The sequence below is a fragment of the Leuciscus leuciscus genome (assembly GCF_965113295.1).
Source record: "Leuciscus leuciscus genome assembly, chromosome: 25".
In the NCBI taxonomy this organism is placed as follows: domain Eukaryota; kingdom Metazoa; phylum Chordata; class Actinopteri; order Cypriniformes; family Leuciscidae; genus Leuciscus; species Leuciscus leuciscus.
Genome location: NC_138724.1, coordinates 6,885,973 through 6,902,954, shown reverse-complemented (window position 1 = coordinate 6,902,954; position 16,982 = coordinate 6,885,973). Strand labels below are relative to the sequence as shown.

General features: G+C 41.9%; 1 protein-coding gene across 2 annotated transcripts in view; it reads right to left on the bottom strand.

The window, feature by feature from the left end:
• wwox (WW domain containing oxidoreductase) overlaps positions 1-16,982 on the bottom strand; it is a 250,708-nt gene that overhangs the window by 32,156 nt on the left and 201,570 nt on the right. Inside the window, exon 9 of one of the 2 annotated variants that reach the window (XM_082159702.1) lies at positions 15,425-15,615. The exons of the other annotated variant lie outside the window; for it this stretch is intronic. Coding sequence (XP_082015828.1) covers positions 15,547-15,615 — 69 coding nt within the window. The 3' untranslated portion in view covers positions 15,425-15,546. Of the gene's footprint in view, positions 1-15,424; positions 15,616-16,982 lie in introns of those variants that run through there. 2 annotated transcript variants of the gene reach the window in all.

The window sequence follows — 16,982 nt, the reverse complement described above, 5'->3', positions numbered from 1 at the left end:
AATAAATAATCTGTGGGGTATTTTGAGCTGAAACTTCACAGACATATTCTGGGGACACCTATGACTTATATTACATCTTATAAAAGGGGGCATAATAGGTTCCCTTAAGTGTATATAGTTACACTGTAACAAGAAAACCTTAAAATAAAGTGTAACATATTTTGCAATTAGTTTTCTAAGGAATTACACTTAATTTAAATGAGGGGCCTGAGCAAAATCTGTGGACCAGAATATCAAAGATGGTATTTTAAGTCGGCTAAACGCAAAGAAGCCCTTAGCAACCACACAAGAACACCCTAGCAACCGCACACTTCAACCGTAGCATAGTTAAAGCAATAAGCACTACTCGCATTTTCTTCAGACAACTTAAAATTAAAATCTATTTTTATTGTGGCACGGCGTGTAAGTTATCTTTAACTAAAATATTCCTTTTAATCATAATTTTTGTTCAATGCTCAAGCTCAGATCAGGTCATTTTTTCACCCAAACACAGTCGTGCTAAAAACAGCCGATCAGATAAACGTTTCTTCCAAACCCTCAGATCTCTGGTGTACATTCTCATCTAGCGGAGAGCTAAAAGCCAAAGCGCTCGTGATTAGACAGTGGAAATGTAAGTGAAGGCTTGTGATTCACTGATCAGACGCCAAGTGTGTTATCATCACGCTAGCCGAGCCTGTAAAACCCGGATAATGAAATGTCAGAGGAACAGGAGATGAGAGGCCAGCCGACTGTTGCCCACCTTCCCCAGATGAATTATGACATATTACACACATTATCTGCAATTAAAAAAGCCTTGGATTGGGCAGGACAGCTTCTATCGCTCTCGCTCGCTCTTCTGCTCGTTTAGTCTTCGGTGTCTGATGGCGGGAGAGTAATTTGATTAACCTTTGTGCTGATGAATCTAACATAGTCTGTCTTTTTCTAATAATGAATTAAACTCGTAACTACTCGCACTCAGAGGGCAATAGGAAAGGTTTGAACAAAGAATAGCATACTTTTATGTTTTGCAGCATGTGTACAGCAGGTGTGTATACACACACACACACACACACACACACACACACCCACGCACACACACACTCTGTTCAAAAGTTTGGGGTTGGAAATATTTTTTTTATGTTTTTGCTGCATAATATTTTTGTGGAAAGTGTGATAAAAAAAAATTTCAGGATTCTTTGATGAATTCAAAGTTCAAAAGAACAGCATTTATTTAAAATAGAATCTTTTGCAACATTATCAATGTCTTTACAGTCACTTAAATAAATTAGTGTTTAATGCGTCCAGTAGAACAAAAGTATTAATTTCTACTTTGTAAAAAAGATCTTATTCCAAACTTTTGAAAGGTAGTGTATAAGTTTCCACAAAAATATTAAGCAGCACAACTGTTTTCAACACTGATAATACTAATAAAATAAAATATTTATTTTTTATAAATTCAAATTTTACACAGTAATAATTTTTCACACTATCACAACAATCTTAATTATTCAAAACTTTTGACCACCAGTGTATCTTTACAGATAGTATTCTACTCTCCCAGTGTATCCTTATGCTAGTATTACATTCTGAACATATCTATCATATTACACACATTTACAGTGAATTCTGCATGTCATAATAACTAAAATGGATATTACATTGTCAGAAGAAAAACAGTGCAGTTTGCCCTTGTAAAACACAACACTATGATGCAGACGTGTTGTGGGAAGCTGCTTACAGATCCAACTTAAAAGAGTGTGTCTGTCAATGAATTGTGTTTTATAGTTGTAATGAAAATATGATTATAAATGTGTGAATTTCTGAACACAATCACCTTCTTTTACATGATCATGTTCACGGCCACATGCAGTGCTAAACAGCTCCAGTCTGAAACTGTGAATGAACGCCTGTGCTTCTGAAACTGGAAGGTGTGTCGGGACTCGGGAGCGAGTGCTTTTCATTATTTTAATTGCCCCGATCTGAGATGCTGCCAAGACCGAGCGTCACTGCCGTCCAGATTCAAGATATCACACTTACACATTCAACATAAACATACAACACAAGCAAACCATACGTGCACACGTGTGTGTGTGTGTGTGTGTGTGTGTGTGTGTGTGTGTGTGTGTGTGTGTGTGTGTGTTAGCCAGCAGGCAGAGCTGGTTCTCAGATTAAGCTGTCAACTGGAGATAAAGCAATAGCGCATCTATCGGCCATATTTCACACACAACACTGGGGGTGTCTCTCTGTGCGCGCACACACACACACACACACGGATTCACAGTAAGGCACGAAACACATCCTCAACAGTTATCGTCTCTGTTAGCACTGTGTCAACCTGCGTGTCAACACACAAACACACACAGCCTCCCTCAGGGCTTCAACACACTCCTCCACTGACAGCACATCTGGATCTCTGTGTGTGTGTGTGTGTGTGTGTGTGTGTGTGTGTGTGTGTGTGTGTGTGTGTGTGTGTGTGTGTGTGTGTGTGTGTGTGTGTGTGTGTGTGTGTGTGTGTGTGTGTGTGTGTGTGTGTGTGTGTGTGTGTGTGTGTGTGTGTGTGTGTGTGTGTGTGTGTGTGTGTGTGTGTGTGTACGCCGTCCTGATGTGGTCCCCATTAACACAGGCTTGTTTAGTGAGCACCACTACAGAAAAATAGCTCTGCAAAAATCACTCGAACGTTAATGAATGAATCCTTTAAGACGTGGAATTGCAGTCACTTATTGATTTCTGAATTAAAGAGAATATTCAAATAAATAATTTTGCTTAAATTAAAAGAGCTTCATTTTATCATTCAGGATTTGATTGGTTCACATAAACTACGCTATGCTATTATTGGTCTATATTTTCTCCACCCGCACAGCCTTGGTTAAATGAGTTTAAAAAAAAGACAAGAGGTTTTAAATTCGAGGAAATTGTTACACTTTAATGAGCTAAAAAACAAAACAAAACAAAAACAAACGTACTGATGAATAGTGTACCAGGGACATTTATTAATAAACTAAACAATTTTGATTTCACGCTGTCCTCAACATTTCTCCTTTGCTCAGCAGTGTGTTACTGTCTTTCACACACACACACCTGTGTTGATTTCTAATTATTTGAGCTGGTGTTGTGGTGGCATTATCTTAAGAGTCCACAAGTGAGAGACCCTGTACTTAGAGAGCTGAGCTAATGAGATTAACACACACACACACACACACACACACACACACAGGTTAATCTGATTGTGCAGTTCTGATGATGAACAGGATAGAGGGATTTTGAAGGGTGGAGCGCTGACGGAGTTGAGTGTCAAAAGAAGGCCAGAGATATGTGTGTGTGTGTGTGTGTGTGTGTGTGTGTGTGTGTGTGTGTGTGTGTGTGTGTGTGTGTGTGTGTGTGTGTGTGTGTGTGTGTGTGTGTGTGTGTGTGTGTGTGTGTGTGTGTGTGTGTGTGTATTTCAGACTTACCAATACTTCTGAGGTCAAAATTAAATAAATAAATGATAATAATAATGATAATTATAATAATAACAAATATAGCTGCAAGCAGCAGTTAAGGGGTCAAGCATCACAGACACAGAATGAGACACTAAATATAAGGTAGCGAGTATTAAACCAACTGCAAAAAAGAGTGAAGACATTTGGAGACGGTTTTAAGCAAGCAACAGTCTAGGAGGAGTTGGAAAAAGTAGGTTTTTAAAGAAAATCTAAATAGTGGACAGGAAGTTCGGCAGACTATGAGAATATTATTATCTATGTTCTTGGCATGACCCAGGGAATCTATTAAGACCAGTTCCATTACAGTATGCAAAATTTATCAAAAGCTATTAGCATTTTTAAAGGGGTGGTTGATTATGATTTCACTTTTTTAACTTTAGTTAGTGTGTAATGTTGCTGTTTGAGCATAAACAACATCTGCAAAGTTACGACGCTCAAAGTTCAAAGCAAAGGGAGATATTTGCTTTTAAAGAAATTGCTTTTTAAGGACTACAACAAACGGCTGGTAGAGACTACACCACATTCCTCCAGGGTTAGTGACATCATGAACCCTAAAATGTACATAAACTCCGCCCCCTGAACACGATTTATAGATTATAAAGACAGAATATGCTATTATAGAAGATAACTACACATAAGCTACATAAATTCATCAACTAACCATTCAGAAATGTCCTGTTGCTTCTACATGTTGTCACTTCTTCTTGAGTCTCTCCATCATTGACTGAATCCGGTTTGAACATAAAAGGCTAAAAGTTTTCAGTGCATGTCTGTGTGAGTGCATGCTATTGAAGCTCCGCCCCCTGTGCTGGGAGCAGCAGCTCATTTGCATTTAAAGGAACAGACACAAAACGGTGCGTTTTTGCTCACCCTCAGAAAGTGACAACTTTAACATGCTATATAAAAATATCTGTGGGATATTTTGAGCTAAAACTTCACATATACACTCTGGGGACATCAGAGACTTATTTTAATTCTTGTGAAAAGGGCATTATACCACCCCTTTAAAAAATCATTTAATTTAATAATAAATTTTGACTACAAGGTGGCGCTGTCTCAAAACTCTTTGAGGACATTCAGGGCTCAGTGCTGATGACACTTTCCGAGTATCGTAATTAAATGAAATGGCAATTTATTCGTAATTTATAGCATTTTACGACAAAATTCAAAATGGCTGATATCATTCAACTCGGCATACTGCACCGAATCTAAAGAGTTTCATATCACAAACTGTTCTGAAGTTATAATAATTTTTCAAATCTCCTGACCACTAGGTGGCACTGCGTCGAAACTGAGCAGGTATCCTCAGGTCATGGGTGTCATAACACACACCAAGTTTGGTCAGAATACGCTAAAGTGTTGCAGAGATACAGCCTCATGTTAATTTTGACATGCTCTTCGTCAAATTCGTTCCCATGTTATTCAAAAACTACCATGTGAATTCTACAACTTTTCGTCGGCATGATCTGAAGATGATCGAGTTTGAGTTCGAAAAGTAGGTTTTTCTGAAAATTCAAAATAGTCAGAGTACAATCGAATCATTTTGAGCCAAGGAATCAGATGAAGAAAAAAAAAGTGTTTCTAGCCGAAGGTTCAAAAGTTATTAGAATTAACATAACTTTGGGCAGTTGGTGACGCTAGAGGGTTTGGGTTAGAGACTACAAATCTGCCATGGTTAATGTTCAGACTATCCTTTATCTGTGTGCCAATTTGTTTTTTAGATGATAGTTTTGCGAGAGGAACAAACTGATATTTAAGTCATAATTAAATTTAAAACTTCCTCATTCCATCACATCGTCTCAGGTTGATTGTTGATGACATCATCATGACATCATCAACATGGACACATACCCAAACATTACACAATCATCACCTTCCAAACAGCTCCCATACTTTTATATAGAAGTTCATTCAATATGAAGCAGAAGGGAGTAAATGACTAATACGTAACAAAACACGAATCTCGCTTGTTTATGCATAATATAAACCAGGAGCTTCGGAAAACAAACACTGAATTCTCGAGCTCGACTGTTGATGTTTTACTGGTCCATTTGGTCCATATGTGTGATTACCTGTAGTGTAGCGCTAGACTGGCAGCTATAAAGCTTATTAGCGTGATCTGAGAGCGCACAGGCTCTTCTACACTGGAAACACACATACAGGATGAGTGATTGGGGCCGTTTTAACAAGTCAAGTTTAACAAATGAGCTAATATCAGTTTTCAAAGCACGGCACACATCCAATCAGTCAAATGGCCGTGGCCGATCGCGCGGGGGTTTTAAGTGTGTACCTGTTTAAAACAATCTTCCATTCCTGCGTGTCATGGCGTAAACATTCATCACGGTGACAGAGGCGCATTCGCGACCCCCTGATATCCCTGTGCCGGGGCCTCGGGGGCCTCAGATGAACAGTTGTCTTCAATTACGCCTGCAGATAAAGCCCGACGTGGACACGGGCCCGAAGATTAACTGGGCTGCTATTTGATCACATTTGACTAATTTCAGGCATAAATCTTCAGCGGAGCGGACACACGGCGAGACTATTAACCTGAAATTGACAGGTTTGTTTTCCCCTTCAAGTCCCTGCAATTTGTATATGAAAAAGGGATCGTATACAAGACTGTAGCATCATAGAATATCCTCTTAATGCGCAGCGTTTCTGCAATATACGAGCACTCGAACGAATCTGCACGCTCTGTTTTCATTTAGCCTTTTGAAATAAACTAAAAGATTAAAGATTAAATGTTCATCGCAGAGAATTAGGTGGATATGCAAATAATGCCAAAGTGTTGCTTGCACCCATGAAATGAAATGAAAAACTAATTAGCTGGAATTTGCATTTGAACTAATTGGATCTCTGTTTAACGCAGCAGAGGCGCGACTGAGTTCAACAGTTTAGAATTCAATCTGATTTGCTCTCTGTCTTAATTCTCGGTGTGAGAAGATAATATAATTTGCATAATTTGGATCTTATTTGCGACTGTAAGAGTCGGAGGGGGACAGTCGCTGAAGACGCTGAGAGGATTTATAGTTGAATTCCCCTGTAAGTGAGCATGACTGCGGTGTCGTTGGAGATCTGAAGAGCGCAGGCCTCAGGAAGATATACTTCACATCTGCGTAATGTGGAAACCTTGTTGTAATATAGCCTTAATTACGTAACAGCTAAATCCTGCTTTTAATAATAATAACTAATAACAATTTAACACTAATTGCGGTCCCTCAGTTGTGTATGGAATCAGATTTGTGCCTAAAATATTGAATGCAACTTTTCAAGAAACTAACAAAATTATAGGCAAAATGTTTGACTTGCAGACTCTCACATCCACACCACTCAAGAAGTTGTCAATCAAAGACTTAGTAGCCAATGAGAACACTAGCTAACGGCTGCTAGCATCACAGCATCTCTAATGTTGTTTTAGTCATTCTGAAACACCCGAGTCAAAGTGTTGCATAAAACCCAAAAAAAATGTTATGCGACATTCCAATTTTGCATATAAATTCAATCTGTAACTGTGAATGGAAACATGACTATTTACTTCTCAGAAAGCCTGTGAATCTCACATACATCTCAAACACTGTCTCTTCTATTCTATTTCCTGTGTCAAAGTCTCTCTCTCTCTCTCTCTCTCTCTCTCTCTCTCTCTCTCTCTCTCTCTCTCTCCCCCTCTCCATATTTCACCCGCCGCTCCTCCTGTCAGGACTGAAGCACTGAAAGCTTCTCCACATTGTCCTGTTAGTTTAGCAGTGGAGCGTGTGGGCCGGCGCACTGTGAAGCGTTAAAGCAAGGTGTCACGCTCACGAGATATATATGACAGGCCGAGTGCAATAGCATTGATGCTGTAAATGGCCTCTGTGTACGTGTGTGTGTGTGTGTGTGTGTGTGTGTGTGTGTGTGTGTGTGTGTGTGTGTGTGTGTGTACAGCCATACTACTGTGTTTACTGCATTCACTATAAAGAGAAACACTGGTCTGGAGCTTATCTACACTGAATTAAACGCAGTGTGTGGGATCGTAAAAAAAATGCTCAGAAATGCATATGGCCGCTTCACGCACTCAGATTCATGTTTTTGCTCTGTCCAAACCTTGTGAGCTGAAAATAAAATACATTTTTTTATGAAACATTTTTACACTTAAATATATTGAGTAAATTTAAAGCTGTGAAATCAATTAAATATCCCTCATGAATTCATTAACTGTACGTAAAACATTTGAGTAGCTCTGAATAATTACATATGGTATCTTGACAAATATAACTGAGAAGATTGCCATTTAAAAAAAAAAAAACTATATTAAAAATTAATATGACCTTATTTCATCTGAATCCACTAATAATAGCAGCGAACAATTACCTTGTGAGCTTCTGTGGTGTTACCAGTCCCTCATGAGCTTCTGTGATGTTACCAGTCCCTCATGAGCTTCTGTGATGTTACCAGTCCCTCGAGCTTCTGTGGTGTTCCCAGTCCCTCATGAGCTTCTGTGGTGCTACCAGTCCCTCATGAGCTTCTGTGGTGTTTGCCAGTCCCTCGTGAGCTTCTGTGATGTTCCCAGTCCCTCATGAGCTTCTGTGATGTTACCAGTCCCTCATGAGCTTCTGTGATGTTACCAGTCCCTCGAGCTTCTGTGGTGTTCCCAGTCCCTCATGAGCTTCTGTGGTGCTACCAGTCCCTCATGAGCTTCTGTGGTGTTTGCCAGTCCCTCGTGAACTTCTGTGATGTTCCCAGTCCCTCATGAGCAAGTTACCAGTCCCTCATGAGCTTCTGTGGTGTTACCAGTCCCTCATGAGCTTCTGTGGTGTTCCCAGTCCCTCATGAGCTTCTGTGGTGTTACCAGTTCCTTGTGAGCTTCTGTCATGTTACCAGTCCCTCGTGAGCTTCTGTGGTGTTACCAGTCCATCATGAGCTTCTGTGGTGTTACCAGTCCCTCGTGAGCTTCTGTGGTGTTACCAGTCCCTCATGAGCTTCTGTGGTGTTACCAGTCCCTAATGAGCTTCTGTGGTGTTACCAGTCCCTCATGAGCTTCTGTGGTTTTACCAGTCCCTCATGAGCTTCTGTGGTGTTCCCAGTCCCTTATGAGCTTCAGTGGTGTTACCAGTCTGTGGTGTTACCAGTCCCTTGTGAGCTTCTGTGGTGTTACCAGTCCCTTGTGAGCTTCTGTGGTGTTACCAGTCCCTCATGAGCTTCTGTGGTGTTACCAGTCCCTCGTGAGCTTCTGTGGTGTTATCAGTCCCTCATGAGCTTCTGTGGTGTTACCAGTCCCTCATGGGCTTCTGTGGTGTTACCAGTCCCTTGTGAGCTTCTGTGGTTTTACCAGTCCCTCATGAGCTTCTGTGGTGTTACCAGTCCCTCGTGAGCTTCTGTGGTGTTACCAGTCCCTCGTGAGCTTCTGTGGTGTTACCAGTCCCTCGTGAGCTTCTGTGGTGTTACCAGTCCCCCGTGAGCTTCTGTTGTGTTCCCAGTCCCTCGTGAGCTTCTGTGGTGTTCCCAGTCCCTCGTGAGCTTCTGTGGTGTTACCAGTCCAATGTGAGCTTCTGTGGTGTTACCAGTCCCTCGTGAGCTTCTGTGGTGTTCCCAGTCCCTCGTGAGCTTCTGTGGTGTTACCAGTCCGTCTGTGGTGTTACCAGTCCCTCGTGAGCTTCTGTGGTGTTACCAGTCCGTTTGTGGTGTTACCAGTCCCTCATGAGCTTCTGTGGTGTTACCACTCCCTCGTGAGCTTCTGTGGTGTTACCAGTCCCTCATGAGCTTCTGTGGTGTTACCAGTCCCTCGTGAGCTTCTGTGGTGTTACCAGTCCCTCGTGAGCTTCTGTGGTGTTACCAGTCCCTCGTGAGCTTCTGTGGTGTTACCAGTCCCTCGTGAGCTTCTGTGGTGTTACCAGTCCCTCGTGAGCTTCTGTGGTGTTACCAGTCCCTCGTGAGCTTATGTGGTGTTACCAGTCCCTCGTGAGCTTCTGTGGTGTTACCAGTCCCTCGTGAGCTTCTGTGGTGTTACCAGTCCCTCATGAGCTTCTGTGGTGTTACCAGTCCCCCGTAAGCTTCTGTGGTGTCACCAGTCCCTCATGAGCTTCTGTGGTGTTACGCTGCTGTCTACGTAGGACACTCGGTATATGCTTCAGAACAAAGCTATTGTTTCTCCAAAGCGTTCGTAATTACAAACACACATCCACACGCATCCTCGAACACACGCTTGCACATGTACACACGTGGCATTCCTCCAAATAAAGCATGCAAATGCCGTGCTGGAGAAATGTGGCCCAGAGTGCATAATTTAGCAGAAAAGGTGTCGGAGAGAGGGAGAAAGGCCGTGATTATGTGTACAAAACAAGAGGGACAAAACACTAGAGACAGGCATAATAACCAAACATGAACTCTCAAACCCTAATGATGACACCAGGGACGAGAACAGTTGCTGCTGAACCAAGCAGAAAATTGCTGGTCATTTGTAAACAGGTAACGATGCGGGCCAGGTGTGTGAGCATATGTATCCGAGCGGGGAGGAGTGTGAGTGTGTGTGTGTGTCGTGTCCAGCGCGGTCAGCTGTCAGGCTCATTAGCGTTGCCGCTGCCCACTTGGATGACTTCATCTGCTGTGAGCCGCTGTAATGGACGCGCACACACACACACACACACACACACACACACACTGTCTCTTGCTTAGTGTTAATTTTGTCAGGTGTTTTTTTTTATTTAGTCAGTCTTAGTCCTGTGTCAAATGTACGTTTTAGTTTTTAGCATATTTAGTCTTACTTTTGTTTAGTCATGTTTTGGTCGACAAAATGCCTGGGAATTTTAGTCTAGTTCTAGTCAATGAAAACTTTTCACATTTTCGTCATGCTGCATAATGGTTAAACTGATAATCATGATTATTTTGCTCAAATTTATATTTCATGTATTTGATCAGAATCATTGCACTTTCAGATATATAAACACAAATCAAGAGAACGTCGACTCATACGCATGTTTCATTTGACGTCATCTATAGTTTCTTGATTTATTAAAGGCTATTAATCATATACATGAACACACTCTCTGTCTACATTATGAAAACTGGTAAAACAAGAAACTTCTCTCAAAAATTTAAATAGTGAAATTCCTAATTGTAATTACAATAACTCCAAATTACATTAATGTTTTTCTATTAAAACAACAGCAAAAAAGACTTTGTACTGTCTCACAGAGACAAGTGCATTTATTCAGAAACCATAATCACAAATAATATAGTCGAGATCATGTTTGGATTCATTACAGTTCATCACTGAAGGTTTGATGGCAGGCTTAGTTATGTAGGTTTAGTACACAGCTCGAGCGGCTTGTGAATGAACAGACTGTTTCACAGAACTATGTTTTGAGGCACAAGATCTAGGATATAATATGGATAAACAGCCACAACCATTTCAACTGTTCGGGAAGAAATGAAAGGCTCATGGGAGAGAGTGTTGGGCCGACAGAAATCGCTCCTCAACTGAAAAGCTCGCTCAGATTCTCCATTATAGATCGCCTTCACACGCACGATTTACAAACGGCTCCTGAAGACAAAAAAAGCTGATGACGTGTATCTAATCCCAGGCATCATCTTATACTCAGGACCCCGCTGATGACATCACTGACTGTCATCAGCCAATGAAATGTGCCGCGTTTTCAGATGGCGTTCCCCATAGCATCAATCCAAGACACAGTGTTGAAATCCACTTCGAAAGGGAACTTATTTCGTACTAAACCTAGTTTAGTTAAAGGTAGGGTAGGCAATTTCAGAGAGGGTAGCAATAGCAAGCTAGCTGTAGGCCTGTCGCAATAATCATATATCGACTTATTGCACAATATATGTACATGACCTCAATCATTTCTGGTGACGCAATATATCGCTCATTATGTTTACATGATAATGAATGTCACCAACATTTAACCGATCGTGCCGTCATCTTTTCTGTTCTCCGTGTCGGAAGTGAAAGCGGGGCTCGGGCAGCTCCTTCATACACAGAGCGATCAGGAAAAAGGTGAAAAAAGGCATATATACTGTAGTGTTTTCCTGACAACTAAAGACAGTTTGGAAGAATAAGTCCAAATGCACTGGATTTCAAATCCGCAATCCACAGTTCCGGTGAAAATATAAACGTCACGGTGTAAAATGGTGCGCACTAAAACAGTTTCATCAGCAGATATGGCCTGGTGAGACTTCTGTGTCTCTGTTCATAAGGACATCTGACTGCTAAGGGTTTGTGTTCTCAATAGTGTGAACGCTTACTTTACACAGAGAAGAAGGACAGGGAGAAATCTGTAAATGGAAAATCTTCTTTAGTGCCTTTTGTGCATTTGCAAGTGTGTGTTTGTGTTTTTCTACTTGTTACTTTGCACTTTATTTACTATTTATTCAAGTTTTTGTATTTATATTTAATTTCCATGATCTAAAGTATTTAAAGGTTGTTGTCATTAGAAAGTGTGTAGGCTTACTTGGAGTATTATGCTGTTATATTATGATTGTATATTAAGTGGCATAAAATGGTCTTAAAATGACAATAATATAGTTGATCGCAATTTCTGGGATAATATATCGCACAACAAAAAGAAGTTATTGTTACACGGGCCTAGCTGTGACAGCATCAGATCCCATCCTCCTCTTCACAGCGTTCCAGCATCAGATCCCATCCTCTTCTTCACAGCGTTCCAGCATCAGATCCCATCCTCCTCTTCATAGCGTTCCAGCATCAGATCCCATCCTCCTCTTGACAGCGTTCCAGCATCAGATCCCATCCTCTTCTTCACAGCGTTCCAGCATCAGATCCCATCCTCTTCTTCACAGCGTTCCAGCATCAGATCCCATCCTCTTCTTCACAGCGTTCCAGCATCAGATCCCATCCTCCTCTTGACAGCGTTCCAGCATCAGATCCCATCCTCTTCTTCACAGCGTTCCAGCATCAGATCCCATCCTCTTCTTCACAGCGTTCCAGCATCAGATCCCATCCTCTTCTTCACAGCGTTCCAGCATCATATCCCATCCTCCTCTTCACAGCGTTCCAGCATCAGATCCCATCCTCTTCTTCACAGCGTTCCAGCATCATATCCCATCCTCCTCTTCACAGCGTTCCAGCATCAGATCCCATCCTCTTCTTCACAGCGTTCCAGCATCAGATCCCATCCTCTTCTTCACAGCGTTCCAGCATCAGATCCCATCCTCTTCTTCACAGCGTTCCAGCATCATATCCCATCCTCTTCTTCACAGCGTTCCAGCATCATATCCCATCCTCTTCTTCACAGCGTTCCAGCATCAGATCCCATCCTCTTCTTCACAGCGTTCCAGCATCAGATCCCATCCTCTTCTTCACAGCGTTCCAGCATCAGATCCCATCCTCTTCTTCACAGCGTTCCAGCATCATATCCCATCCTCCTCTTCACAGCGTTCCAGCATCAGATCCCATCCTCTTCTTCACAGCGTTCCAGCATCAGATCCCATCCTCCTCTTCACAGCGTTCCAGCATCAGATCCCATCCTCTTCTTCACAGCGTTCCAGCATCAGATCCCATCCTCTTCTTCACAGCGTTCCAGCATCAGATCCCATCCTCTTCTTCACAGCGTTCCCCAAACACACACCTCCTCCAAAACACCGATGACTGAGGTAGAGGTCGGCACATTTTATAGATCAAATGAACATAAGAATGTATTCTGTAATTGTAGTGTTTTTATCTGAACACACACACACTCACACAGACTCTCTCTCTCTCTGTGTGTGTGTGTGTGTGTGTGTGTGTGTGTGTGTGTGTGTGTGTGTGTGTGTGTGTGTGTGTGTGTGTGTGTGTTTCCAGATGCAGAGGTTAAACTGCTGTCAGAGTGTATGGCGCAGCACTGAGCGTGGCATTAGATCACACTCCGTCACAGAAACACTGTAAAGGCAGTCAGGCGTAACAGAGACACATACACACCCGCTGGGCCTTCAGAAGCCCTTCAGACCAGACACAACATGCTTTAGCACGTCTTACACTTACTCCAGCCAGCAAACAAACAGTACATCATATCACTATTAAACATTAATTCATGGAGATAAATAAAGAAGTCAATATTTCCAACTGAAACCTGCTTTAACATTCAATGGGGAAGGATTTGTAGAGATCATTGTAAGCATTTAGAAATAAGTACTAGCCAATACAAAAGGAAAGTTTTGGTGCTCTCTGAGACTATGAGTTTCACTGTGCTTTACCGGAGAGGCCTGACAAGCTTGAGGAAGAAGTGCAGAGATAATACTGATAGTGATAATGTTCTGACAGGTTTAATATATCTGGAAAAGCACATCTGGGATGATCTGGAACGGCTGCTCTAGAAAACAATGCAGTGTTTCCTTCAAAAGATCAACTGAACATCACATGTTTCCTCCTCAGAGAAGGCAATCGCACAATCCATTGTGTTGATCTCATGTTCTCGAGTGGAAAAAAATCACCCAAGATGGAGAACTAATCATAAATTTTATTTATATGAACATGTTCTGCAATGTATAACAAAGTGTCATCCATCCATTTCTCCCAAGTGCTAATTCTAGCCTCTATCCAGTGATGCTAACTAAATCAAAGGAAGCATTGCATAAAAACAGATGTGTTTTTCCTTTAACAGAACAGTTGAGACTACTGTCATCTCAGTGTTTTTTCCCTAGATGTACTCTACACAAGTATACCAATACAGATGCTTCTAGCTACACAAGCTTGAGTTGTGTGTGAAATTCATTTCACAATGACAACATTCTCATTGCTGCCACAAGGGGACCTATAGCGGCATTAGCATAAACTCTAAGGTTCTGTCCCGAATGACATACTATACACCATGTAGTTAACCACGATAGTACTCTACTATCTAGTACATTCATTTTCTAAGGTTACTTGTCATCCAGTGTCCGTCAAATAGCCCCTCCCCCTTCGCTATGTAAGACAAGCTGTGACTTTTAAGTGTCCAACTTTCCACACTTCATTTGTTCAGATACATAAGTGCATCATGTGAGTTTATCTTGTTGGCAACATTACTCAGACAACTACTTTAAAACAGCATAGAAAAGCTCATGAACTGTGAAATACTGTATACTTCTAGTCAATTTCTACAGGGGAAACTTGCTGAGTAAGGTATATCTTACAAACATGTTTATAGCTAGCTAAAGGTTCAGTCGTGACGTCAATGTGTAGGCTAACTCAGTAAGCTAATTCACAAAACTAAGTTGCTATCTAAGGACTACACCTACCATTTGGTCAAGCACGCAAATACACATTATTAAGGTAGTTGTAGACATTATTTAGCAGCTTGTTAGCAACTTAGCTAGCTGTTTTCTAAAAACCTGTAGGAAAGTCCTGACGAAACATGCTAATGCTGCGTTTAAGTCCAAGCAATGACGTTTGTGCTTGTGTATTTGTGTGAAGCATGTTTCTGGCCTCAGGAACAAACTAAAGCTGCCAACCTAGCTCACCTAACCAACACCAACAACAGGCCGAATCTCATTTTCTGTATGTGTTGTATTAGTAACTGCTCTTGTGAACGATGTTAACACGTCCGTTACACTCTCAGTTAGTGTGTGTATGTGTGTGTGTGTGTGTGTGTGTGTGTGTGTGTGTGTGTGTGTGTGTGTGTGTGTGTGTATGTGTGTGTGTGTGTGTGTAGCCCTGCTGGTGTTTCTCTGTGCCAGGTTTAATCAGAGTCAGGCTTCTCTCAGTTCTTTTGGCTGTATTTTTAATCGCCCGGGTCTGAGTCCATCATTTCTACTTCAAACACAGGCTGATCTTCAGTGTTAACTCCACTACAGGGGTCTTATCACCACCGACACGCTGAACACACACTAACCCTCGCCTCCAGACGGAGACGGTGCTGGTTATGAGCTCAGGCAACTAGTCACAGAAACTTCACCATCAGACCAGTTCATTTATATCAAAGCCTTTACTGTGAGTTTTGCGCAGAAGAGCTGAAATAGAGAGCGGGAGTGTTTTAAATGAGATATTTCTCAGTTTTGACTGTGCGCCTCAGGACATATTTAGAGAGGGGCTGGTTTGAGACGTCTCATTTACAGGACGATGAGGAGAGATGCTAAAATATAAGCTGTATGGAGCGCTGTGGTGTCTGTGTGTTTGATTAACAACTCAAACAAATAAAAAAAGGGAGAGATTTAGAAATTTGGACAAAAACAACAATGAAATCAGATGTCTTACCTATACGTAGATGGCGGGACAAGGTCCAGGAAAAACAAAGGGAGGGGGAGGGGGGGGGGGGGGGGGGGGGGGGAGAGAAAAAGACAGGATAAATGATTAAAAAAATTCAACAAACATTATTATAATTTATTTAGTGATCATAATAATAAAACATATACAGTGCATCCGGAAAGTATTCACAACGCTTTTTGTGGTGTTACAGCCTTACTACAAAATGGATTAAATTCATTTTCCTCAAAATTCTACAAAAAATACCCCATAATGACAACGTGAAAGAAGTTTGTTTGAAATCTTTGCAAATTTATTACAAATAAAAAATGGAAAGAAATCACACAATACAAATTGAGCTCAGGACCTGTTTCCACTGATCATCCTTGAGATGTTTCTACAACTTGATTGGAGTCCACCTGTGGTAAATTCAGTTGATTGGACATGATTTGGAAAGGCACACACCTGTCAATATAAGGTCCCACAGTTAACAGTGCAAGTCAGAGCACAAACCAAGCCATGAAGTCCAAGGAATTGTCTGTAGACCTCCGAGACAGGATTGTATCGAGGCACAGATCTGGGGAACGGTACAGATAAACTTCTGCAGCATTGAAGGTCCCAATGAGCACAGTGGCCTCCATCATCCGTAAATGGAAGAAGTTTGGAACCACCAGGACTCTTTCTAGAGCTGGCCGCCCGGCCAAACTGAGCATTCAGGGGAGAAGGGCCTTAGTCAGGGAGGAGACCAAGAACCCGATGGTCACTCTGACAGAGCTTCAGCGTTTCTCTGTGGAGAGAAGAGAACTTTCCAGAAGAACAACTATCTCTGCAGCTCTCCACCAATCAGGCTTGAGAACCTTCCAGAAGAACAACTATCTCTGCAGCTCTCCACCAATCAGGCCTGAGAACCTTCCAGAAGAACAACCATCTCTGCAGCTCTCCACCAATCAGGCCTGAGAACCTTCCAGAAGAACAACTATCTCTGCAGCTCTCCACCAATCAGGCTTGAGAACCTTCCAGAAGAACAACTATCTCTGCAGCTCTCCACCAATCAGGCCTGAGAACCTTCCAGAAGAACAACTATCTCTGCAGCTCTCCACCAATCAGGCTTGAGAACCTTCCAGAAGAACAACTATCTCTGCAGCTCTCCACCAATCAGGCTTGAGAACCTTCCAGAAGAACAACTATCTCTGCAGCTCTCACCAATCAGGCCTGAGAACCTTCCAGAAGAACAACTATCTCTGCAGCTCTCCACCAATCAGGCTTGAGAACCTTCCAGGAGAACAACTATCTCTGCAGCTCTCCACCAATCAGGCTTGAGAACCTTCCAGAAGAACAACTATCTCTGCAGCTCTCCACCAATCAGGCCTGTATGGTAG